Source organism: Oryctolagus cuniculus, chromosome 16 (genome assembly GCF_051225735.1).
Source record: "Oryctolagus cuniculus isolate XC-2025 breed Fujian yellow rabbit chromosome 16, ASM5122573v1, whole genome shotgun sequence".
In the NCBI taxonomy this organism is placed as follows: domain Eukaryota; kingdom Metazoa; phylum Chordata; class Mammalia; order Lagomorpha; family Leporidae; genus Oryctolagus; species Oryctolagus cuniculus.
The window spans coordinates 1,866,384-1,890,916 of NC_142882.1; the positions used below are offsets into that span (position 1 = coordinate 1,866,384).

General features: G+C 71.4%; 1 protein-coding gene across 1 annotated transcript; it reads left to right on the forward strand.

Moving 5' to 3' along the window:
* The first annotated feature begins 3,373 nt into the window (after positions 1-3,373).
* On the forward strand, positions 3,374-24,477 carry CHAF1A (chromatin assembly factor 1 subunit A). Its single transcript, XM_070058653.2, has 15 exons — positions 3,374-3,604; positions 5,071-5,121; positions 6,782-7,536; positions 12,663-12,710; positions 14,224-14,426; positions 15,588-15,648; positions 15,787-15,855; positions 17,492-17,718; positions 17,796-17,949; positions 18,035-18,115; positions 19,195-19,287; positions 19,409-19,667; positions 20,403-20,866; positions 23,283-23,373; positions 23,490-24,477. The coding sequence occupies exons 1-15, from the start codon at positions 3,553-3,555 to the stop codon at positions 23,582-23,584; spliced, it is 2,703 nt and encodes a 900-aa protein (XP_069914754.1). The 5' UTR covers positions 3,374-3,552; the 3' UTR covers positions 23,585-24,477.
* The last annotated feature ends 56 nt before the right edge of the window (positions 24,478-24,533 follow it).

The following is a 24,533-nucleotide window of genomic DNA, read 5'->3' on the forward strand; positions in this document are numbered from 1 at the left end:
GGGGAAGAGAGGGGGGAGAGAGAGGGAGAGGGAGGGAGGGGGAAGAGGGGGAGAGGGGGGAGGGGGAAGAGGGAGGGGGAAGAGGGAGGGGAAGAGGGGAGAGAGGGGGAAGAGGGGGAGAGAGAGGGAGGGAGAGAGAGGAGAGGGAGGGAGGGGGGGGGGAAAAGAGAGGGGGAAGAGAGAGGGGAGGGAGACAGAGGGGAAGGGGGGAGAGGGAGGGGGAGAGGGAAGGGAAAGGGGGAGAGAGGGAGGGGGAAGAGAGGGGGAGGGGGGGAGGGGAGAGGGAGGGGGGAAGAGGGAGGGAGAGAGGGGGAAGAGGGGGAGAGAGAGGGAGGGAGGGAGAGAGAGGGAGAGGGAGGGAGGGGGAAGAGAGGGGGAGAGAGGGGGAGGGAGACAGAGGGAGGGGGGAGAGGGAGGGGAAGGGGGAGAGAGGGAGAGGGAGGGAGGGGAAGAGAGGGGAGAGGGGAGGGGAAGAGGGGAGGGAGAGAGGGGGAAGAGGGGGGAGAGAGAGGGAGGGAGGGAGAGGGAGAAGGGGAGAGGGAGGGGGAGAGAGGAGAGGAGGGAGACAGAGGGAGGGGGAGAGAGAGAGGGGAAAGAGGGAGAGAGAGAGAGAAGGAGGGAGGGGGAGAGAGAGAGGGGAAAGAGGGAAGAGAGAGAGAGATGGAGGGAGGGGAGAGAGAGGGAGAGGGAGAGAGAGGGAGAGAGAGGGAGAGGTCTTCCCATGCGCTGGTTCACTCCCCAATTGGCCACCATGGCCAGAGCTGGGCTGATCCGAAGTCAGGAGCCGGGAGCTCCATCCGGGTCTCCCACGCAGGTGCAGGGCCCAGCACTTGGGCCATCGTCCACTGCTCTCCCAGACCACACCAGGGAGCTGGACCGGAAGAGGAGCGGCCGGGACTCGAACCGGCGCCCGTGTGGGATGCGGCCCTGCAGGCGCCGGCCCCCTGGGTGTTTTCCGGGCGCAGACGCGGCTGGAAGATTCCAAATGCCTGCACTGGGTGGGGGGCAGCGGCCCCCGACGGCGGATGGGAGGTGGAGGATGGCTTCAGGAGACGCAGGGGCGAGGGCGGCGGGTCAGAGCTGAGCGCCCCCTACGCGGCCCCGACGGGGAGGGGCAAGGACGGTGGGGTCCACACCCTCGGCCGGCGGAGCGGGGCGGGGGTGAAGGCGGTAGGGTGCGTGGGTGCCGCTTCCCGGGGGTCGGGGCGTGGTGCGGCCTCTGCGCCGGAGCCCACGGGGGGGGGGGGGGCGGCGCGGGTGCTGCCCGGGACGGTGAGGGCTTTGGGGGGGGCCGGCGTTTCACCGTCGGGGGGGGGGGTCCGGCATAGCAGTTACCGCCCCACACCGCAAGGGCTTTGTTGGCAGAAGGAGGACAGACGACAGGGAGTCCGCAGGTGCGGTGGACTAACGCACCCCTCCCTCCCTCCCTGCCTGCTCCCTTGCTCTCCCCTCCCCTCCCCTGCTTCCCCACCCCTCCCTTCCCCTATTCCCCCTCCCCTGCTCCTCCACCCTTCCCTGATCCCCCACCCCTCTCTGCCCTGCTCCCCCACCCCTTCCCTCCCTGCTCCCACACCCCTCCCCTCCCTGCTCCCACATCCCTCCCTTCCCCTATTCCCCCTCCCCTGCTCCCCCACCCCTCCCTGCTCCCCTGCTCTCCCCTCCCCTCCTCTGCTCCCCACCCCTCCCCTCCCCTATTCTCCCTCCCCCTCCTCTGCTCCCCCACCCCCTCTCTGACCTGCTCTCCCCTGCCCCCCCCTGCCCCCCCCTCCCTCCCCTCACTGCACCAGCTTTTCCAAAGATGCAACTGTAATCCGCTCTAATTCGCCACTCATCCTAATATCCAACAAGTCCGAGGCGGGAGGACCCAGGTCCGTGCGCGGGAGGACGGCGGTGCGGCAGTGGCCACCTCCTCCCCGCGCCCTCGGTGGGTGCCGTGGGCGCCGCGCGCCGGGTTAACGGCGGCCTTGGTCTGTCTCCGAGGCCGGCTCCCCGCGCTCCCGTTTGATCGGAAAGGGAGATTTCTGTCCCGCGGACGGCTGCAGCGTATACACAGCGCACTCTCTTCATCCGGTCATTTCGCTCCAAGCGGCACCGTGGCGGGGCGGGGGTGGGGGTCAGCCGCCGCCCGTGGAGCCCGCGGCCCCTGCGACCTCGGACCCCAGTCCCAGCCGCTCCACAGCCAGGCCGACCCCCGGCCAGTGCGCTGGGAGGGCCCGCGTCCGAGAGCCCCGCAACCCACGTGGGCGCTCCAGACTCCGAGCTCGGGCCGGCCCAGCCTCGGGCCACTGTGGGCCTCTGGGGAGGGTGGAAGGTCTCCCGCCCCCCCCCCCCCCCCGGCCTTTCAAATCCCTCATTTAAAAATGTAAACCCTAGCATCGCCGGGCCGGCGCTGGGGCCCAGCGGGTAAAGCCGCCACCTGCAGGGCCACATCGCATATGGACGCCGGTTCGAGTCCCGGCTGCTCCACTTCCGGTCCAGCTCTCTGCTGTGGCCTGGGAGAGCAGTGGACGATGGCCCGAGTGCTGGGGGCCCTGCACCTGCGTGGGAGACCCGGATGGAGCTCCTGGCTCCTGGCTTTGGATCGGGCCGGCTCTGGCCATGGTGGCCATCTGGGGAGTGACCCAGCGGAAGGAAGACCTCTCTCTCTCAATCTCTCTCTCCCTTTCAATACATAAATACATCTCTTTAAAAGGAAGAAAGCAAGTCGGTGCCTCTGTCCAGACTCCGCCGCGGGTGTGTCCGGCTCTGCACCTGCCCGGCCCGCCCAGCGTCGATATTTCTGGTTCGCAGATGTACTTTATCCAGCGTTTAGGCATCCGCCATCGGACGGGGCCCGGGGGCTCGAGGGTCTGCAAATGCACGTTCTCACGCAGCGGCCGCAGCGGGCACGGCCCCGCGGGAGCCGAGCGGACAGGGCCGGGCGTGGACACGGGGCCGGGCGTGGACACGGGGCCGGGGCGCTGGGGCCGGCGCAGCGCGGGGACCCCGGGACCCCTGATAACTCATACGGCCCACGGCTGTTGCTAGGCTCAGCCCAGCCCCGAGTGAGGAAAACGCCACACTTCAGAATTCTCGCCAAACTCCGGTTTGCAAGTTGTCACCGGCGCCCTACGTCACACGTTCCCGTGACGTTAGAGGCTGGCCCGCCCTCCTGCAGACCTATCCCACGCGCTCCGCCAATCGCAACGCCGGGCTCGCCGCTTGACGTCTCTCGCCCCCAATCGCAGCGCGTCCCGTCGCAGCCAATCGCAGGCCGCCGCTGGACAGCCCCTCCCCCCGGCCCCGCGATCAATGGGGGAACCTGTGGGAGGACTGGAAGCCGCGGCTCTCGCGAGGATGCTCGCGGCGGTCCTCGCTTCCCGAGGCGGGCAGTCACGTGACGCCGTCTCGGCCAATCGGCGTGAGGGCTGCGGGGGTCGCCGCGGTTCCCGCCAAATACGAGCGCAGCGGCCGCGGCAGCAGCGGCGCGGGCGGGAGGGCGAGAAGCAGCGGCCGCCGGAGCGGAGCCCGCGCCTCCGCCGCCTGAGGGGAGCCCGAGCCGCCGCGGCGGCGATGCTGGAGGAGCCGGAGTGCGGGGCGCCGGGCGCCAGGGCCGCGGCCGGAGGTCGGTGCGGGCCCGCGCGGCGGCGGCGGCGGCGGCGGGGGGGCGCGGCGCGCGCGGCCCGCGCTGGCCGGGACGGCGGTTGGCGACGGGCCTCCCGACGGCCGGCCTGCCTCGGCGGCCCTGGAGCCTCGGGATCGCGGGCAACGGCCTTGCGGCGCCGACGTTCTCGTCGCGGCCGCGACCGCGTTCATTCCCCCCCCCCGGGGGGCGCTTTGGGGTCGGTCTGTCCGTGCGGGGCCCTCGGGGGCGGCCAGGACGGGCGTCCGAGGCCCACGGAGGCCCCCAGAGCCGGCTGTGCAGGTTCCCGCGGGCCTTGGCGCCCGCTGGGCAGCTCGGCGCCTGCAGCGGGTGGGGAAACTGAGGCAGGAGGCTGCCCGGGCCAGTGCGGGGCGCGCGGGGGGGGGGGCAAGCCCAGGTCCGAGGCCTGGATGGTGGCGATCGTCAGGGAGCTGGGCCCCCGGGTTTCTGCCCCTGCCGGTGACAATAGGAGTCTTTCTGGCCTGCCTGGGGTCCCCCAAAAACCGTCAGGGGGTGGTCGAGAGCCGTGTGTCTCCCCACCGGACGCCTGCGCTCGGGGCTCAGAGCAGGTGCCCAGGACCTGCTCGGGTGGCTGCAGCAGCCTTGTCTGACCCGAGGTGTCTGAGCCCGTGGGGAGGTGGAGCAGCATCCCTGCCCCCCACCCCACCCCTGCGACGTGTCCCCCGCGGCTGTGCGGCGGGGCGACCTCCCAGCCCCCTCCCTGCTTGGGGGCCGTTGCATTGAGGCTAGCAGGCCTCATGATGTTCCAGGCCCGCGGCTGAAGGAGAGAGGACGGGCTGGCTGGGCGCGGTGGCCAAGCCCGGGTGCTGTGTACGGCCGGAAAAGGAAGGGGTTCGCAGGCCGCCCTGTCTGGTCCCCAAGTGCCCACGGTGGCCGGAGCCTGGGGCCGGGAGTGCAGCCCGGGTTCCCCGTGTGGGCGGCGGGGAGCGGGGGGCTCAGCCTGGCACTGGCCGGCGACTGTGCCCTGCCCCCGTCACTCCCCAAGCCCGGGCAGTGGCCACAGGCGGCTTTTGGGGGGCCCTGGCCTGACCCGCTCCGGGCAGCTCTCCCAGAATTCTGTGGGCGATCCCTGCGCGCCGGCTCCCTTGGCAGGCGGCGGAGCTGCTCTCCAGCTGGTACCCCGGGCTGCGTGGCATCCGATCCCGAGGTCGCGGCTGGACAGACCAGCGGCCAGCCAGGCGTCGCATCCCCGCGCCTCTCGTCCAGTGGGGCCGTGTTCCTGGTGCTGTGCTCACGCACGGCCAGTGGCTGGAGCCACAGCGTGGGGGAGGGCCCCGCTGTCCCCCAGCCGCCCCGCACGGGGAGCTCCCTGTCCCGGCTCGGGCCTGGCCAGCTCGGGCTGTGGTGGGCTGTCTCTGGGTGTGGCCGGTGTCCCCTGGCTGTAGCTAACGGCTCTTCCTCTGACACATTTTTCTTCTTCTTCGCAGCCATGGATTGCAAAGGCAGAGCCGCCTTCCCGGTTAAGAAGTTAATACAAGGTAACTCTCCGGGCTGGGCTGGGGCGGGGGCGGGGCTTCGCCGGCTCCTGGGGGTCTGGGGGGGGTAAACAGTTGCGTCTTTGCAGATACAGTGGGGGTTCCCTGGCCGGCCGCGAGGGAGGCCGTCCGTGCTCCGTGCACACCGCACGCCCACCTCGTCGCCCGTGGCAGGGAGCGGCCTCTGCGCCTCTCCCCTCGCGGCTGTGCGTCCGCGCTCCGAGCCTGTGTGGGAGTTGGGAGCCTTTCGGGGTTGAGCTCCCCAGGTCGGGTGCGTGGACAGTGGGGTCTCCCGTCCTCGGGCGGTTGGGAGCGGGTGACGGGCGTAGACACGTCTCCAATGCCAGGACAACCAGGCGTCCCCTGGGTCTCAGGACCGCCCCGGCCGAGAGCCGCTGTGGTGTAGGGAGAGACGTCCCCACTCGTGTCCGGGGCAAGGCCGGAAGCGCGTCCACCTGCAGGCCAGGGGGCGCGGCTGGGTTGTGTGCACAAACGGGGGGTCCCGGGTGTGGCTTTGTTTTTGTTTTGTTGTTTTTAAGTTAGGTTTAATTACTTGAAAGGCCCAGTTACAGAGAGGAGGAGAGAGAGGTCTTCCATCCGCTGGTTCACTCCTCAAACGGGCAAAGGCTGGGGCCGGGCCAGGCTGTGCCGGGAGCTGCATCCGGGTCTCCCACGTGGGTGCAGGGCCCAGCGCTCAGCCCCTCGGCTGCTGCTCTCCGGGGTGCTTGGCGGGAGCAGCCGGGACTCGGGCCAGCGCTCCCAGGGGTGGCCGGTGCCGCAAACACAGCCGCTGGCTGTTGGGTTTAGGACTTGGCTGTTACCAGGTTTCCGACCTCCTGTGACAGTGACAGGTGTTGGTGGCAGTGGGGTTGAGAGTGACAGCGGGAGGACTACGAGCGAGCTGCGGACGCCGGCCTCCTTGTTTTAAAAGCCAGTCTAGGCCGGCGCCGCAGCTCACTAGGCTAATCCTCCGTCTGCGGCGCCGGCACACCGGGTTCTAGTCCTGGTCGGGGCGCCGGATTCTGTCCCGGTTGCCCCTCTTCCAGGCCAGCTCTCTGCTGTGGCCCGGGAGTGCAGTGGAGGATGGCCCAGGTGCTTGGGCCCTGCACCCCATGGGAGACCAGGAGAAGCACCTGGCTCCTGGCTTCGGATCAGCGCGGTGCGCCAGCTGCGGCGGCCATTGGAGGGTGAACCAACGGCAAAGGAAGACCTTTCTCTCTGTCTCTCTCTCTCACTGTCCACTCTGCCTGTCAAAAAAAAAAGAGAGAGAGAGAGAAAGAAAAACTGTATAAAAAAGCCAGTAAAGTAACCCCCAAGTGTCCATGACGGCCAGGGCCGGGCCCAGCTACCGCCCGGATCCTGGAACCCACCTCTCCGGGTCTCCACCTGAGTGACAGACTTGGCCGGGAGCCGTCGGCCGTCTCCCAGGCGCCTTAGCGGGAAGCAGAGCCGGGACTCAGCTCCGGGCGCTCTGAAGGGGGCGTCCTGCGCGCTGGGCCCCAGGCTGCCCCCTTGTCTCCTCTGACTCCGGCTGTGGGGAAGGCACGGGGTGAGCGGGAGGCTCGGGGCCCAGCCGGGTTGGTGCTGCCCCAGCTCGTGGAGTGGCAGGGCGCCCGCCGGTGGTCACCGTCTGCCCGACTAACGGCCGCCCCCGCTCTTCCAGCCCGTCTGCCGTTCAAGCGCCTGAATCTTGTACCCAAGGAGAAAGAGGCCGCGACGGGGGCGCCGAGGAGCCCCGCGGGCGCCGTGCGGAGACCAGGCCCCCAGCTCGCCGGCTCGCTGGACAACGTGGAGAACGACTGTCTGGCTTCCGAGGGCGGCCTCGGGCCCCCGCTGCTCAACGGGGAGGGGCCGCTGGGCGGCTGCCTGCGGACCAGGGCCCAGGAGAGCGCGGACCGCGGCGCCGTCGTCATAGACTTGACCGAGGACTCGTGCGAACTGCCCGCCGGCCCCGCCGGCCACAGCCCACTCCAGGCCGAGGCCGCCGCCCCCGGGAAGGCAGTGAAGGGAGTCGGGGTCAGAGAGCAGCCGGGGCTGCCCGAGGCCGCTCCGAAGGCTGGGCCGGCGTTGCCAGGAGAGACCGTCGCCGCCGGCGCCTGTGCTGCGGACGAGGGGGGCGACAGCTCCAGAGGCGCCGGGCGGCGCTGCGACCCGCAGGAGGGCCGGGCCGGTTGGCGGGCGGCCGGCGGCATCCTGTGCCAAGGGAAGGTGCCCGTGGTGCTGCTGCGGGACGTCCTGGCCGAGACACCTGCCCGGAGCAGGCCCGCCTGCGGGAGCGACCAGCCGGGGCCGGACTCTGCGCCCAGCCCCTCCTCCCTGAGCTCCTCCTCGCCCAGCAGCTCCCCCGAGGGGCAGCCTGCTCCCAAGAGGCAGCGCGGCCGGGGCAGCCCGTCCCCCAGCTCCACCCCCGTGGACAGGGTGAGTACCCCCGCCGCGTCGCTAGGTCTCCGCGCGTGGACTTGGCCGAGGGGCGGCGTGGCGGGCGCTGCTGGCCTTGCTCCCCCGAGCCCTGGTGGCTCCCTCCTGTCTGTGCGCAGGTCTGTAGGGGCGCGGGGTCGGGGGCCGCTGAGTGCCAGACACCACTGTCCGAGGGTGCAGTGGGATGCGTGCTCAGCTCCGGCCCCGCGTGCCGTCTGCAGCCTCACCTGCGCTCAGGACGCCGCCGTCCCGTGTCGGAGCCGGGATCCGTGCCGCCTCGGCTCCCCGCCCAGCTCCCCGCCGGTGCCCCTGGGAGGCGGCAGCGGACAGCCCAGACCGGGTGGCGCTCCCGCATCCTGACTCCCCTGGTGCGGGCATTCGGGAAGTGGGCAGCAGGCGGAAGATCTCCGTCTGTCACTTTGACGAAAAATAGTATTTGAAAGGCAAAGATTTATTCATAATTTACTTGACGGCAGTGTTACAGAGAGGAGAGACGGGGAGCTGCAGTCCGCGGGGCCACTCCCCAGATGGCTGCAGCGGCCGGGGCTGGGCCAGGCCGAAGCCAGGAGCCGGGAGCCCCATCCGGGTCTCCCACGCGGGCGCAGGGCCCAAGGACCTGGGCCATCGTCCACTGCTCTCCCAGGCCACAGCAGGGAGCTGGATGGGAGGTGGAGCAGCCGGGACTCGAACCCGCGCCCACCGGGGACAGCAGCCGGTGGTGGCTCGGATCCCCGGGCCCCTGCGCCCGCACGGGAGACCTGCAGCCGGGCTCCTGCCCCGGCCCGGCCCGGCCCCGGATGCTGTGGCCATTTGGGGAGTGGGCAGTGGACGGGAGAGCCTGCTCTCTGTGTCTGTCTCTCCCACACGTATGGATAAGCAAAGCCCGGGTGTCTCCCACACGTATGGATAAGCAAAGCCCGCGTGTCTCCCACACGTATGGATAAGCAAAGCCCGCGTGTCTCCCACACGTATGGATAAGCAAAGCCCGGGTGTCTCCCACACGTATGGATAAGCAAAGCCCGGGTGTCTCCCACACGTATGGATAAGCAAAGCCCGGGTGTCTCCCACACGTATGGATAAGCAAAGCCCGGGTGTCTCCCACACGTATGGATAAGCAAAGCCCGGGTGTCTCCCACACGTATGGATAAGCAAAGCCCGGGTGTCTCCCACACGTATGGATAAGCAGAGCCCGGGTGTCTCCCACACGTATGGATAAGCAAAGCCCGGGTGTCTCCCACACGTATGGATAAGCAAAGCCCGGGTGCTTTTGTGGCTTGTTTGTCTCTGGAATGCGGGCCTGGGGGGGGCCTGCTGGGTTTGATCTCCAGGGGCCCCTGTAGTTTCTCGATGGCTCCATCCCTTTCACCTCCGGGAAAGTGGCTCCCTGTTGGTTTTCACCTGCAGGGCAGAGAGCGCTCCGACCTGCTGGTCCCCTCCCCAAATGCCAAGCTGGTGGCCAGCCCCCGGCACGGTGCCGGTGCCCTGGAGACCCTGCTGAGCTGTGTCGTGGGGGGGGGTGCACGTGTGGCGCGCGTCTTGGACCCCCAATGCCAAGTGCGCCGTGCAGAGCCCAGAGGCCCGCGCTGTGTTTGCCTCCAGCCCCAACTGCTCCCTGGGGGTCCGAGTCCCTCCCACTTGAGCTTCCTGCTCTCCCGGGCTCCGGGGGGCTCTTGCTTTGTTGCTGGTCACCGCGGGAGGAGGCCCGTCTCTGCGCCGTGTTGGATCCGCCCAGGGTGTTTGCCCGTTTGGCTTTTTGTGAAGTCCTGGGGATCTGGAGATCCTCCCTTTGGAAAACCCCGGGTGACCCCAGGTGTGCTGACGCGGAGCCGCCTTCTGCCGTGAGGCCCGCGGGCGCTCCTCGGCACGTGCCGGCGTGATGCGTGTCTCGTGGGACCCTCGGCTCGCCTCTGTGCCAGCCGGGGCCGGGTGGCTGCGGTCTTCCTGCCTGTGATGGCGCTCAGCCGTCAGCCCCTCTCGCCCACAGCGTCAGCCAGCCGGGGCTTGAAGACATCCGGGAAGGGTTGCCTGTTCCCTAACCAGCGCGGCCACGGTGCTCTAAGTCGTTAGAGACGAGCTGGCCTCTGCGGGTTCTGTGCAGCCCCGCCCTGCTGTGTGGGAGGGACCTGAGCACTGGCTGGGGGGGGTCCGGGAGGGGCCTGGGCCCGTCTCTGCGTGAATGCGGTCCTGCAAGTGTCACAGCGCCCCGCGGCCCGCTCCGGCGTCTCCGCTGGCCGTTGGAGGGACGGCTGTCGTGGTGTTCCCTGCCCGAGACTCTCCCGGGCGGAGACAGGCTCTCTGCCTGCTCTGGGAGCCCCCTGGCTGGGGCTCACTCCCCCGTGGGCGGGCCTTGGGAGCTCCCGGGGACCCCACCTTCCTCTGTGACGACTCGAACGTCACCGTGGCACGGCTGTTTTGGTTTTGTTTTGTTTTGTTTTTCAGGTTTATTTGTTTGAAAGAAAATGACAGAGAGGTTAGAAGGTTAGGGACAGAAAAGTCTTCCCGCAGCTGGCTCATTCCCCGGGTAGCCAAGGCTGGGTCAGGCTAAGCCAGGAGCCTGGAGCTCCTGTGGGTGGCAGGGACCCAAGCACTTGGGCCAGCACCTGCTGCCTCCCAGGCACGTTAGCAGGAAGCGGGACTGGAAGTGGAGCAGCCGGGACTCGAACCAGGCACTCAGTGTGGAATGCGGGCCCCGAGAGGCAGCTCAGCCCACCGCACCACAGCGCAGGCCCCGTGACGGGAGGTTTGGTCAGTTCCCCTCTGCCTTCTCTGTCCTGCTGTTCGATTGGGGGTGGCCTTGAGGGTTAGGCCACTGCTTGGGACGCCCGACGCCAGCCTCCCACATCCGAGTGCCGGTTCGATTCCCGGCTGCTCCACTTCCAGTCCAGCTCCCGCCAACGCTCTGGGAAATGAGTGGAGGGTGGTCGGTGACGTCAGCACGGATCGTTGTCGCCGGTTGGCTAATGGACCTGCCTGCCTCTCCGCTCTGCTCCGCCTTTCAGATGAAGGAGAGCATCTTTCAAAACTTCATCTGTGGGGCCGGCGCCGCGGCTCCCGTGGTTAATCCTCCGCCTGCGGCGCCGGCATCCCATAGGGCGCCGGTTCTGTCCCGGCTGCCCCTCTTCCAGGCCAGCTCTCTGCTGTGGCCCGGGAGTGCAGTGGAGGATGGCCCAAGTGCTTGGGCCCTGCACCCCATGGGAGACCAGGAGAAGCACCCGTCTCCTGGCTTCGGATCGGCGCAGCGACAGCCGTAGCGGCTACTTGGGGGTGAACCAGCGGAAGGAAGACCTTCCTCTCTGTCTCTTACTAACTTAAAAAAAAAAACCTCATCTGTCAGAGAGAGCTTCCCTCTGCTCCGTCCTTCCCCGGTGTCCACGGCACAGGACCAGCCACCAGGAGCCGGGAACTCCACGCAGCGTTCCCACGTGGAGGGCAGGGCCATCGCCCGCCGCCCCCCAGAAGTGGCGTAGGGGCCGCCGAACGCCTGGGCAGCCTCCGCTGTTAGAACCTGGACAGTGCAGCCGGGCCTGCCCGTGCCGGCCTCAGCCTCCCCTCACCGGCCGTGGCTTCCCTGCCCTCGGCCTAGGTCTGCCGTTCCCTAGTGAGCAGTCAGAGGGCGGGGTGCAAAACGCCGCCACTGCCCCCTTTCTTCTGCTTGGGTCGGTGGCTCCTTCCGGCACCCCGGATCCCGTTGGCCGTGCTCCCGGTGGGCGAGATGTGGCGGCTTCGCGGTGCACCCTGGGGTCAGATTTGCAGCGGCTAAGGTTAGCCCAGGCCAGCAAGGCCTGCGGGGTGCCGCGCGCGCCAGGGAGGCGCCGGCTTCAGGTTGGGGGGCAGTTGCCCGGGCTGCTGGTCATTGATGGGCAGAGGGGGGGTCCTGAAAGCCCGGCCCGGGCTATGGGACACAGGGGCCCACAGCACGGAGCCTAGCGTGGGGGTCCAGGCCGCCCTTTCTCAAGCGCTTGGTCTGGCGTGGGTGTCGCCACCCCCGGGAAGACTGGGCGCTCTGACCGGGAGTCTGAGTCTCCCCGAGCCCGAACCCGCGCTTACCGTGGCTTTTCGCTCGGTCGCTGGCGGCTGCCGCTGTGCGCGGGCCCTGCCGAGGCTGAGGAGGGACCTGGCGTCTCGGTCCTTCCTCGAGGCCCACGCGCTGGGCGCCGTGTGCCTGGGACGTGAGGTGCTTCGGGAACCGGCGCCTGACCTTCCCCAAGCTCGCCACGGTGGGCAGCGGCCCCGTGGGAACAGTCCGCCCACGCGTGTCCTGCAGGCTCCGGTCAGTGTTGAATCGGGGTGGGCAGCGGCCCCGTGGGAGCAGTCCGCCCACGCGCGTGTCCTGCAGGCTCCGGTCAGTGTTGAATCGGGGTGGGCAGCGGCCCCGTGGGAGCAGTCCGCCCACGCGTGTCCTGCAGGCTCCGGTCAGTGTTGAATCGGGGTGGGCAGCGGCCCCGTGGGAGCAGTCCGCCCACGCGCGTGTCCTGCAGGCTCCAGTCAGTGCTGAATCGGGGTGGGCAGGGTCCGGCCCTGCCGAGGGAGCCGCGGGTGGCACTCGGCTCGGTAGATCTGCAGCAGGCTGATTTTTAAGATGGTGATTTTGTGTGGCCCACGAATGACGTTATACACCCAAATGGGCCTTGGCAGAAAAATGTGTCCCCACCTTTGGTTAAACGGTTCCCAAAATTCCAGGTAAATTTCCCAGTGTCGGCTTCCTTGGGAAAACAGGACGGTCGGCGGCACGGGGCCCACGCTCTCTTGAGCGCCATCCTTCGGGAGGCCCGCGTCCCCCATCGAGTGCCGGGTTCCGATCCGGATCCACTTCTGATCCCGCTTCCTGCCGACGCCACCCTGGCAGGCGGCAGTGGTGGCCGCTGGGAGCTCTCTGTCTCTGTCCGCCTGTCAAATGGTGTCTGTAGCAGAATCCGTCCCTCTGGGGCAGGCGGGTGCCCCCAGCCCGCCTTCCTGCCTGCGCCCCGCACGGTCAGCTGGCGCCGCGTCACTTGGTGGAGACAGCGGTCGGCGGCCAGGTCCTGGCTTTTCTCGCGTGGTCCCGCGCGGGGCCCCTGCCTGAGGGGCTGGCACTGCCGCGGACGGGTGGCGCCCAGCCCCCCGTAACGCGAGCCGTTTCCTTTCAGGTGACCAAGAAGCTCATGCGGGAGAAGAACAAGCTGAGGCTGCAGAGGGTAAGGCGCGTTCCCGCCCGAGGCCGGGCCCCTCTGCCTTCCCCGCTGGGCCCGGGCTGGCCAGACCCGGCCGTCCCAGGAGCCACCGGGGCCCCACCCGCTCCCGCGAGCGTCCCCAGCACTGGATGGGTGGTTACTCCCCAGTCGCTGTTATCTGCGGCCACCACGTGGCACGAGGCCCCCCACGGGGCGGGGGCGGGGGCGGGGCAGCTCGGTGCCCCGGAGTTTGCGGCGTCTCCTTAGAGCTGTGGCTGGTTTGGGGGCCGGGGTCTCTGCGCTCGGAGCGGGGGGCCGGGGCTGGAGACGGAACCCAGGCCTCCTTCGGCGCGGTGTGGGCGTCCTGACCACAGGCTGATCCTTTATTCACTGATTTCCATGGACGTGAAGGGCAGAGAGGGAGAGCGCGCGCCTGTCTGCTGGTTTCTCCCGCCCTGGTCACGGGAGCCGGGAGCCGCGTCCTGGTCTCCCGCGTGGGCAGCGGCTTAACCCGCGCCCCCCACGCACGCCTGCCCCGCCTGTTCTTTCCTGGAATTTCAGTTGGGTGCCGTGTGGGGAGGAGGCCGAGGTGTGGCCAGCGAGAGCGGGTGCCGCGGCTGGGACAGCCCTTGCCGCCCTGGCTCGTCTCCCGGGGCCGACCCCTCCCCTGTGTGCCACAAAGACGCACGGGGGGTTGGGAACCCAGACTCGGACGGCTGAGCCGCGCGGGCGGGTGTGGGAGGCCCCGGGCTCCCCCTGCCAGCAGGGAGCCCGTCAGGACGCGGTTGACACCCATTTTTTCAAGTTAGCGGCAGTCGCTCGGTGCCCAGAATTGGAGCACGAGAGAGACACACACATACACACACACACACACACACACACACAGATCTTCCATGCAGAGGTCGCTCCCCAAACGGCCATAACAGCCAGAGCTGGGCCAGGCCGAGGCCGGGACCCCGGAGCTCCATCCGGGTCTCTCACATGCGTGCAGAGGCCCAGGCCCCTGGGCTGTCCTCTGCTGCTTGCCCGGTGCGTGAGCAGGGAGCTGGACCGGAAGTGGAGCAGCCGGGACTCGAACCGGTGCCCGTGGGATGCCAGCATCGCAGCAGTGGCTTAGCCCTCTGTGCCCCAGTGCTCGGCCCCGAGAGGTGGCTTTAGAGAGAAGTGTATTTATGTCCGTCTTGTTTTCTATGAGTTCTCCCTTATTCCGTACTGTGTGAGGCTTAGCAGGGCGGGGCCCACCCTGCTGGACCCTCCCCGAGTGGGCGGGGCTGGGGCGGGCGGGCGCTCCTGGGGGTGCACCTGTTTGTTTTACTGCAGCTGGGGGGGGGGGCGGCTGGCTCCAACAGGAGCCCCGGTCCCCGCGAGCGTGCGCGGGCGTGGGGCAGCATCTGGAGCCGGCGCTGGGCGTGTGCGCGGGCGTGGGGCGGAGGAGCCCCGGTCCCTGGGAGCGTGCGTGGGCGTGGAGCGTCTGCGGAGGCCTGGGGCGGAGGAGCCCCGTCCGCGTGCGCCCGTCCAGTCGCCCCCTGTCCCCTAGGACAGAGAGGTGCTGAGGGAGCAGCGGGAGCGGCTGCGGGAGGCGGCGCGGCAGGCCAAGGAGGAGGCCCGCAGGAAGAGGGAGGAGGAGAGGGAGCTGCGGGAGCGGGAGCGCCGCGAGAAGCGCGCCAAGGACCAGGAGGAGAAGGCGGCCAAGCTGCTGCGCAAGGAGGAGCGGCGGCGCGCGCGCCAGGAGGCGCTGGAGTGAGTGCGGGAGCCGGGCGGGAGGGGGCGCTGGAGGGGGCGCGGGGGGCGGGAGGGGGGGCGCTGGAGTGAGTGCGGGAGCCCGGCAGGGGGGGCGCTGGAGGGGGTGCGGGAGCCGGGCGGGAGGGGGCGCTGGAGTGAGTGCGGGAGCCCGGCGGGAGGGGGCGCTGGAGGGGGCGCGGGAGCCGGGCGGGAGGGGGGGGCGCTGGAGTGAGTGCGGGAGCCCGGCGGGGGGGGGGCGCTGGAGGGGGTGCGGGAGCCGGGCGGGAGGGGGCGGGGGGGGGGCTGGAGTGAGGGCGGGAGCCGGGCGGGAGGGGGCGCTGGAGGGGTGCGGGAGCCGGGCGGGAGGGGGCGCTGGAGGGGATGCGGGAGCCGGGCGGGAGGGGGCGCTGGAGTGAGTGCGGGAGCCGGACTGGAGTGAGTGCGGGAGCCGGGGAGCCGGACGGGAGGGGGCGCTGGAGTGAGGGCGGGAGCCGGGCTGGAGGGGGCGCTGGAGGGGGTGCGGGAACCGGACTGGAGTGAGTGCGGGAGCCGGACGGGAGGGGGCGCTGGAGTGAGGGCGGGAGCCGGGCGGGAGGGGGCGCTGGAGTGAGGGCGGGAGCCGGGCTGGAGGGGGCGCTGGAGGGGGTGCGGGAGCTGGGCAGGAGGGGGCACTGGAGGGAGTGCGGAGCCGGTCAGGAGGGGGCGGGCGCTGGAGTGAGTGCGGGAGCTGGGCGGGAGGGGGCGCTGAAGGGAGTGCGGAGCCGGGCGGGAGGGGGCGCTGGAGGGAGTGCGGGAGGGGGGCGCTGGAGTAAGGGCTGGAGGGGGTGCGGGAGCTGGGGGGGGGTGTTTGGGCCCCTGCACCCACGTGGAGACCTGGGTGAGGCTCCTGGCTTCGGCCTGGCCCAGCCACTTTGGGAGCGAACCAGTGGGTCCCCTCTTTAACTCTGACTTCCAAATAAATAAACAGATCTTGGGGGGGGGGGTACACTGCTTCCTGTACGGCAGCAGTGAGGAGCCGCATGAGGCCGAGGCCAGGGCCCTGCTGTGTGGGTGCAGGCCCGGCCGCGTGAAGCCAGGGCCTGGCTGTGGTGGCGCCAGGCCCTGCTGTGTGGGTGCAGGCCCGGCTGTGGTGGCGCCAGGCCCGGCCGTGTGGGGCTTGAACTGGGTTGCCTCTCACAGGGCCAAGCTGGAGGAGAAGAGGAAAAAGGAAGAGGAGAAACGGTTACGAGAAGAGGAGAAGGTAGAGGGGTGGGTTCTGTCGGGGCTGGCCCGGCCTGTGCCCGCCGGCTCGGGTCCTTTGGGGCCGGCGCTCGGTTCCTGCCGCGGCCCCGGGGTTGCCCCGCGCTCGGCTTCCCCTCACGGCTTCTCCCCTCGGCAGCGCATCAAAGCGGAGAAGGCGGAGATCACCAGGTTCTTCCAGAAACCAAAGACACCCCAGGCGCCCAAGGTGAGCGGGCGGTGGGCGGGCGGGCGGCGGGGCTTCCTAAGTGACAGCTGGAGGCACGGGTCCCTCGCTTTGTCCCCGGAGTGGCCTGCTGGGAGGAACGGGGGCCCTGGAGAGACTTGTGCTGAGACGGGCAGAGGCCGCCACACGCACCCGGAGCCTGGGCATCCTGGCCCCGGGGCCGCCGTCCCCCCAGGCCCTCCCAGAGCCCCTGTGCTGCCCTTTGGGGGCTCTGAACTGCTGCTTGCCACTGGCAGCCTGGTCCTGGGACCCTCCCACGCCGGCACCCGCAGCTCTGGGTCAGCCTTGCCTGGTTTTAACTGTCACAGCCTGGCTGTCCCAGGAGTGGGAGACAGTGGCTTTCTGCGTAGGTTTGTTTCTTTGCAAAGTAGAGCGACAGAGAAAGATCTCGCCTCTGCTGGTTCATTCCACCAGTGGCCGCCAACAGCCAGGGCTGGGCCAGGCCCAGCCGAAGCCGGAGCCGGGAGCTCCATCCGGGTCTCCCGGGGGGTGCAGGGGCCAAGCACCTGGGCCGTCCTCCACTGCCCTCCCAGGCCACAGCAGGGAGCTGGATGGGAAGTGGAGCAGCCGGGACTCGAACCCGCGCTCCTGTGAGGCGCTCGCTCTCCGCACCCGTCCCCGGGGCCCCTGGAGGAGAGCGCCCGCCCGCTGCCGCCGCACCGGAGCTTTTCTGTGGAGAGATGGCGGCCTGTGTGTGGCCTGGCTCGTCCTTGGCGGCCCACGGAGGCTGCTCTCTGGCGCTCTCCTCCGCGTCAGCGTCGCTCGCTGGTCCCTTCGCGGCCTCTGGGTGGGCGACCGATCTCCTCCCCAGTGTTCCGGCCTCTGCTCCTGGTGTGCGCCCTCAGCGCCTGCTTGGCCGATCCTCTGCGTGGGGCGTGGGGTGTGGCACCCGTGTGCCCAGCGCCCGTCCCCGAGCCCCGGCTGTGTGCTGGGGTCGCCAGGGAGCAGCTAGAGACCCCGGGGGCTGGCTCCCAGCCCACACCCCCAAGGCCTTGGGTGCTGTTCACTCAGCCTGGCGGCATGGCCGGCCGAGCGGTCGCCTGGGCCACCAGCCCCCTGCCAACGCGCCTGGGAAGGCGGCTGAAGATGGGCCGCGTGCTGGGGCCTGCACCCGCGTGGAGACCCGGATGGATTCCCGGCTCCTGGTTTGGGCCTGGCGCAGCCCTGGCCATGGCGGCCATTTGGGGAGTGAACCAGCGGATGGAAGGACCCCCCCCCCCCGTAACTCTGACTTTTTAGATAAATAAATGAATCTTTAAGAAAAACAACACTTACTTCCTCCCATCTGATGGTGCCCTCCCCAGCTGCCTACAACATTGAGGGCGGGGCCAGGCCAAAGCCAGGAGCGCGGATTCGGTCCAGGTCTCCCGCTGCCTTCGCGGGTGCTGGACTCGGCTGGGGTTCACAGCCAAGCGCTCGAGCGTGGGCCGCAGCTGTGCTAACGGCTAGGCCGGACGCCCGCCCGTCCCGGCGTGGCCCGCCATGACCCGGGCTGCTCGTCGTCCCCGCGGGCGAGGCCGCTGACGGTCTGCCTGTGCCAGGGGCGGCCGTGTGTTTAGTGGCCTGGGAGCAGCCGCGGCCGGCGCCCCGTGTCCCAGCGGGCCCTCGTCTGTTGCAGACCCTGGCCGGCTCCTGCGGGAAGTTCGCGCCCTTTGAGATCAAGGAGCACATGGTGCTGGCGCCGCAGAGCCGCGCCGCCTTCGGCCAGGACCTGTGCCGGCGGCTGGACCAGCTCCTGCGGCAGCAGGACGGCGACTTCTCCTTCCTGAAGGACCTCAAGAGCCGGCGGCCCCTGCGCTCCGGCCCCACGCGGCTCTGCGGCCCGAGCGCCGAGCTGTTCAACAGGTGAGGGCGCGGCCCGCGGGCCCCGGGCCGGCCTCCTGCCCCCGGCGCCGGCCTCAGCGGGGCTCTGCCTCCCTCAGTGACGTGGTGATCGTGGGCGGCGTCCCGGAGCGGAGGAAGTTCGGCCGCATGAAACTCCTGCAGTTCTCCGAGAACCACCGGCCGGCCTACTGGGGCACGTGGAACAAGAAGACGACGGTCATCCGCCCGCGGGACCCCTGGGCCCGGGACTGGGTGAGCCCCGCGCTCCGGACCCCGCCGCGCCCGGGGGGCCTGGCGTCCCCGAAGCCGGCCGACGCCCTGCGCGTGTCCCTTTCAGACGCTGCTGGACTACGAGGTGGACAGCGACGAGGAGTGGGAGGAGGAGGAGCCCGGGGAGTCGCTGTCCCACAGCGAGGGGGTAAGGACCGGCCGGGATGGGACAGGCCGCCGGCTGCTGCCAGGGCCGCGGCTCCGCCTGCCTGCTCGCCAGCCCCGCCCCGCCCACGCCAGCCCCGCCCACGGCCGCAGCCCCACCCCGCCGCTCCCTAGCTCTGCCAGCCCCGCCCATGGCCGCAGCTCCACCTGCCTGCTCGCCAGCCCCACGCGGGCTCACTGGCTCTGCCAGCCCCGCCCACGTCAACCCCGCCCACGGCCGAGGCTCCACCCTGCCCTGCTCCGCCCACACCAGCCCCGCCCACAGCCGCGGCTCCGCCTGCCTGCTCGCCAGCCCCACCCGGGCTCACTGGCTCTGCCAGCCCCGCCCACGTCAACCCCGCCCACGGCCGAGGCTCCACCCTGCCCTGCTCCGCCCACACCAGCCCCGCCCACAGCCGCGGCTCCGCCTGCCTGCTCGCCAGCCCCGCCCTGCTCACGCCAGCCCCGCCCATGGCTGCAGCCCCCCCCCCCGCCGCTCACTGGCTCTGCCAGCCCCGCCCCACCAACCCCTCCCACTACCGCGGCTCCGCCCCTTCCACGTCTGCCCCCTTCCACTACCGCGGCTCCGCCTGCCTGCTTGCCAGCCCCACCCCACCCACGCCAGCCCCGCCCACAGCCGCGGCTCCGCCCTGCCCCGCCCCACCCACGCCAACACCGCCCTGCCGGCCCCGCCCACGGCCGCAGCCCCACCCCGCCGCTCGCTAGCTCTGCCAGCCCCGCCCATGGCCGCAGCTCCGCCTGCCTGCTCGCCAGCCCCGCCCCGCCCACGCCAGCCCCACCCACAGCTGCGGCTCCGCCTGGCTGCTAACAGGCTCCCGCCACACCCCGCCCACGCCAGCCCCGCCCACGGCTCCGCCCCGTCCTGCCCACGGCTGCAGCCCCACCCCGCCGCTCACTGGCTCTGCCAGCCCCGCCCCACCAACCCCTCCCACTACCGCGGCTCCGCCTGCCTGCTTCGCCAGCCCCACCCCGGCTCACTGGCTCTGCCAGCCCCGCCCCGCCCACGCCAGCCCAGCCCACGGCCCTGCTCCCCCGCGTGACGAGCTTGCTTTTCTCCCTGAGGATGAGGACGACGACGTGGGAGAGGACGAGGACGAGGACGACGGGTTCTTCGTGCCCCACGGGTACCTGTCTGAAGACGAGGGCGTGACGGAGGTGAGGGCCGGGGAGCCAGGGCTCGGCTTCCCGCGCCTCGGGCTCCGTGCAGCGGGGTCCAGCCGCGCGCGGAGGATCCGGCCCACGCGGGGCCCTGACCGACGCGCGCTCTCCCCCGCAGGAGTGCACGGACCCCGAGAACCACAAGGTGCGGCAGAAGCTGAAGGCCAAGGAGTGGGACGAGTTCCTGGCCAAGGGCAAGCGCTTCCGCGTGCTGCAGCCCGTGAAGGTCGGCTGCGTGTGGGCGTCCGCGGTGGGCAGCTGCGCGGGCGCCGACCTCCGGGTGCTGCAGCAGTTCTCGGCCTGCTTCCTGGACACGGCGCCCGCGGACGACGAGCAGGCGCCCAAGGCCTCCAAGAGGGAGAAGCGGGACCAGCAGAGTGAGTGGGGGCGGGGGGGCGGGGGGAGTGAGGGGCCTGGGGGGCGGGGTGAGTGGGGGGCCCGGGGGGCTGTAGCATCAGGGCCTCCCGCACCCCTGCGGGGTTCCTGCCCTGGCCGGGGGGTGTTCGGGGTGAACCGGCAGGTGCACAAGATCCCCCTCTACCTCACAGAGAGACAGGGGGCCTGCCGGGAGCCCGAGTGCCCTGGGGCTCGGGAGCGGGTGGGGCCCGCGTCCCGCTCACCGTGTCCCGCTCACCGTGCCCCGCCCCCACTCACCGCGTCCCGCTCACCGCGCCCCCCCCCCCCCGCTCACCGCGCCCCCCCCACCATGTCCCCGCTCACCGCGGTCCCACTCACTGCGCCCCCGCTCACCCTGTCCCTCCCCCCAGTCCTGGCCCAGCTGGGCCCCGCTCACCGCGACCCCCTCCCCCCCCAGTCCTGGCCCAGCCGCGCCCCGCCCCCCGCTCACGGCTCGCCCCTCCCCCCAGTCCTGGCCCAGCCCCGCCCCGCCCCGCTCACGGCTCGCCCCTCCCCCAGTCCTGGCCCAGCCCCGCCCCGCTCACGGCTCGCCCCTCCCCCAGTCCTGGCCCCGCCCCGCCCCGCCCCCCAGTCCTGGCCCAGCCCCTCCCCGCTCACGGCTCGCCCCTCCCCCAGTCCTGGCCCCGCCCCGCCCCCGGCTCGTCCCGCCCCCCCAGTCCTGGCCCCGCCCCGCTCACGGCTCGCCCCTCCCCCAGTCCTGGCGCAGCTGCTGCCGCTGCTGCACGGCAACGTGCACGGGAGCAAGGTCATCATCCGCGAGTTCCAGGAGCGCTGCCGCCGCGGGCTGCTGGGCCGGGACGCCGGCCGCCCCCCGAGCCCGGGCCGCCCGCAGCCGCCCGCGGCCGCCGAGGACGCGGCCGTGCCCTCCAAGGCCCGGCTCAAGCGGCTCATCTCGGAGAACTCGGTGTACGAGAAGCGGCCCGACTTCCGCATGTGCTGGTACGTGCACCCGCGGGTGCTGCAGCGCTTCGACCAGGAGCACCTGCCGGTGCCCTGCCGCTGGAGCTACGTCACCGCGGCGCCCGCGGCCCCCGGAGAGGACGGCGGCCCCGCCCCCGCCGCGCCGCCCGCCCCGGCCGCGCCCGGCTCCCTGAAGAGGAAGTCGGCGGGCAGCATGTGCATCACCCAGTTCATGAAGAAGCGGCGGCACGACGGGCAGGTGGGTGGGCACGCGGGGAGGCCCCTGCTCCTGCTCCGCGCACGGGGAGCCCCGGGCCTGGGCGTGCCTGCGTGCGGGGGTGGGCGCGCGGCTCGGCCCCTGCTCTGCGCACCGGGGAGCCCCGGGCCTGCGCGTGCCTGCGTGCGGGGGTGGGCGCGCGGCTCGGCCCCTGCTCCGCGCACGGGGAGCCCCGGGCCTGCGCGTGCCTGCGTGCCGCGGGTGGGCGCGCGGCTCCGCCCCTGCTCCGCGCACGGGGAGCCCCGGGCCTGCGCGTGCCTGCGTGCCGCGGGTGGGCGCGCGGCTCCGCCCCTGCTCCGCGCACGGGGAGCCCCGGGCCTGCGGGCGGCCTGCGTGCCGCGGGTGGGCGCGCGGCTCCGCCCCTGCTCCGCGCACGGGGAGTCCCGGGCCTGCGCGTGCCTGCGTGTCGCGGGTGGGCGCGCGGCTCCGCCCCTGCTCCGCGCACGGGGAGCCCCGGGCTTGCGCGTGCCTGCGTGCCGGGGGTGGGCGCGCGGCTCCGCCCCTGCTCCGCGCACGGGGAGCCCGGGCCTGCGCGTGCCTGCGTGCCGGGGGTGGGCGCGCGGCTCCGCCCCTGCTCCGCACACGGGGAGCCCCGGGCCTGCGCGTGCCTGTGTGCGGGGGTGGGCGTGGGCTTGGGCAGGTCGCGGAGCCATGGCGCGTCATTGGGCTCCCGTGGCAGGCCGGCCCCGGGGCGTCCCAGGGCTCCGTCTCGGCGTTCATCAGGCCCGGGGGTGTGCCCGCACCTGCTGGGTCCCATGGACGGCCACGGACAGCCCACTGCCTGGTGCCCGGGGTCCCGGCCCTGCCCGCACCTCGGGGTTCCCCGGGACGCCCCTGTACTGTGAGAGGCGGGGCCCCCTGTTCTTTCGACTGTGGGCGCAGCCGCCTGCTCTCCCCGGGAAGCTGGCCTGCACCCGCGCGGGGGCGCGGGGTTCTCCCGTGGGGCCGCAGGGCGGCAGTGCAGGGTTTTAGCGACTCAGAGCCGAGGGTGTGGCGGCCTGGGTGGTGGTGCTCGGGGCCACGTGCGGCAGGGCAGGGAGCTGCCCCCCAGCTCACGCCCGCCTCTCCCCCCTGCGCCTGTCCCCAGGAGACGGCAGGCGTCCTCCCTGGCTGGCGGCCCACCCGCGGGGTCCCTGCCACCCCACAGGCAGGCCCATCTAAGGGCGGCCGTGTCTGCCCTGGGCCTGTGGCCGTGGCTTGGCGGGGTCGGGTCCTGGCCCGCTAACGCTTCCCCACAGCTGTGCGCGGCGGGGCAGGACGCCTCCCCTGCCGCGTCTGGTCACACAGCAGCCGTGGCGTGGCTCGGACACGCTGCTTTGTCCTGGCTGCGCAGTCCTAGACAGGGTGGGGTCTTACAGGGTCCCCCCCCCCCCGGGGACTGCCACAGCGGGGGCTGAGCCGGGAGCTGTCCGGTCCCCCGGGGGGCGGCATGGGGCACGTGGGGCCCCGAGGACCCAGGCCATTTTCCGCTGCTTTCCCAGGAGCATTGGCAGGAGCTGGGCTGGAAGTGGAACGGCTGGGACTCAAACCAGTGCTCTATGTGGGAAGCCGGCGTCCTGGGGGTGGCTTAACCGGCTGCCCCACGGCACCGCCTGGGCTGCCCTGGGCTGCGTCCGGGCGCCGGATGTGGGTCTCCTTCCTTGTGCAGAGGGTTAAGTCTGAGTTCCGAGCCCAGGGCCGTAGCGGTGCCCTGTGTGATCGGCCTAGTGGCCCGAGCCGTCCCGCCTCCTCCTGTGCTCCGGGACCCTCCCCCGGGCCTGGGCTTTCTCCGATGCAGGGAGGGGGTGGCGTGGCCCGAGGCTCCCCCCCGGGGAGGGTCAAGGCCACGGCGGAGCGTGGAGCCAGTGGGCAGTGGGAGGAGTGGAGTGGTCACAGGACAGGCTGGGAGGCCGGCGAGGGCCAGACCCACTGCCCACACCGGGACCGGCTCAGGGTGCCAGCGCGACCTTGGCCCCGTCAGAGGTCACCGCCACCCCAGGGGCCGATCCTCCAGCACGTGGGTTTGGGGGACGCTGTGCCGCTCCGTGTCCCGGGGTCTCAGCAGCCTGTGTGGTGCCTGGGGAGGCCGGCGACGCCCCACAGCGTGACCTGACCACGCCCGGGTCTGGTGGGGCCCCTCCGCAGCAGAGTGAGCGCCCCCTGCTGGGCGGGGCCCACAGCCACCGGTGGGCACACGGGAGCAGCCCTGGGTCGAGGCCTCCCCAACCCCTGGTCCCTCTGACCTGGGCTCGTGCCCGGCTGTGCCCAGAGTCGGGCAGGGCTGCTGAGCGCCGAGGCCACGGCCCCGGCGTGGAGGAGCAGGCGGCGGCTGTAGCGAGGCGGGGCTGGTGGTGGTTTGGGGGGTCTGCACGGTGCCTCAGGGGCCCGCCCGTGACGGCCGCATGCACCTGGTCCACAGGTTGGGGCTGCGGACATGGACGGCTTCCAGGCAGACACGGAGGAGGAGGAGGAGGACGACTGTGTGGTCGTGGCCTTGCCGGATGCCGGGGGTGAGCAGGGCTCCGGGCGGGGCCGTGCCGAGGCCCTGTGGGCGCCTGGCCGAGCGGGCGGGCTCGGGAGGCGGGAGCCAGGGCAGGCCGGAGACCCCTCCTCTCTGGCCTTCCAGGGGTCCCGTGTGGAACCGCCGCGGGAGCCGGGGCCGCCGCGGGGATGGACGGCGCGGAGGGTGCCCTGCCCGCCGGCCTGCTCGGCGCCTCCTGAGCGCGGCGCGCGCCCGTCCGGCCGCCGGGACACCGAGCGACTGCGGTCAGATACTTGAAGTCCTGCCGACTCCTGTGTCAAGAGCACTTTGTCCTGCTTCGCGGGCTCCCCGAGGCCTGGAACGTTCTATAGGAAGCCTGCTCGGCCCCCGCTCCCACACGCCCCGCAGCGCCACCAGCCTGCCTGCGGGGAAGCGGCGCGGAGGCCTGTAAACGAACTGCAGCGTGGGCCGGGCTGGGCCAGGACGGGCCGGGCGTAAACTGCTTCTCTGGCCCAGCCGTCCGTCCATCTGTCCGCTTTCCTCCGTGGGCCCTCTGCTTCAGCGCCCCCGCTGGCCCAGGCCCAGGCGTGGGTTTCTCCCCAGTTCCTGCCCGAGTGCGTCCCCCTGGCCGGGCCCTTCCACGCCCCACGCCCCCGTGGCGGCTTCCGTGTTGGCCGAGGCGGGGACCAGGGGCCGCTCCGCGCCTCAGCCCAGTACCACCAGGTCCTAGCAACAGCCGAAGGACATGCGCACCACGACCAGCCACGGCGCGGGGTCCCCAGACAGGGCTGCAGCCACGGCGCCGAGTGGCAAGAGGCTGGCCGGGGGCCGGGGCCCGCGCCGTGTTTCGCGGGGAGACGCAGGTTGGGGCCGGCGCCGTGGCCCGGGGGTGGAGCCTGCGATGCCAGCAGTCCACGTGGGCGCCAGCCCGGTCCCGGCTGCGCCACTTCCGGTCCAGCTCCCTAGGACTAGGACGGCCCAAGTCCCTGGGCCCCCGCACCCGCCCGGGGCACTCAGAGAGGCCCCCACCCGCTGCGGCCATCTGGGGAGGGAGCCGGCCGACAGGAGGCTTCTGTCTCCTCTTTGTAACTCGAACTTTCAAGTAAATGAATAAATTTTTAAAAAGAAAAGAGCAGGACGACTCGGGTTGAAGTCTGCCCGTCACGGGGGGGGGGGGGGGGGGGGCGC

Coding starts and splice junctions, on each gene's coding strand:
- CHAF1A (XM_070058653.2), top strand. CDS start 3,553: ATGCTGGAGGAGCCGGAGTGCGGGGCGCCGGGCGCCAGGGCCGCGGCC. Junction 19,668..20,402: donor GGAGAAGCGGGACCAGCAGA/GTGAGTGGGGGC, acceptor CCCCTCCCCCAG/TCCTGGCGCAGCTGCTGCCG. Junction 23,374..23,489: donor GGCCTTGCCGGATGCCGGGG/GTGAGCAGGGCT, acceptor CTGGCCTTCCAG/GGGTCCCGTGTGGAACCGCC.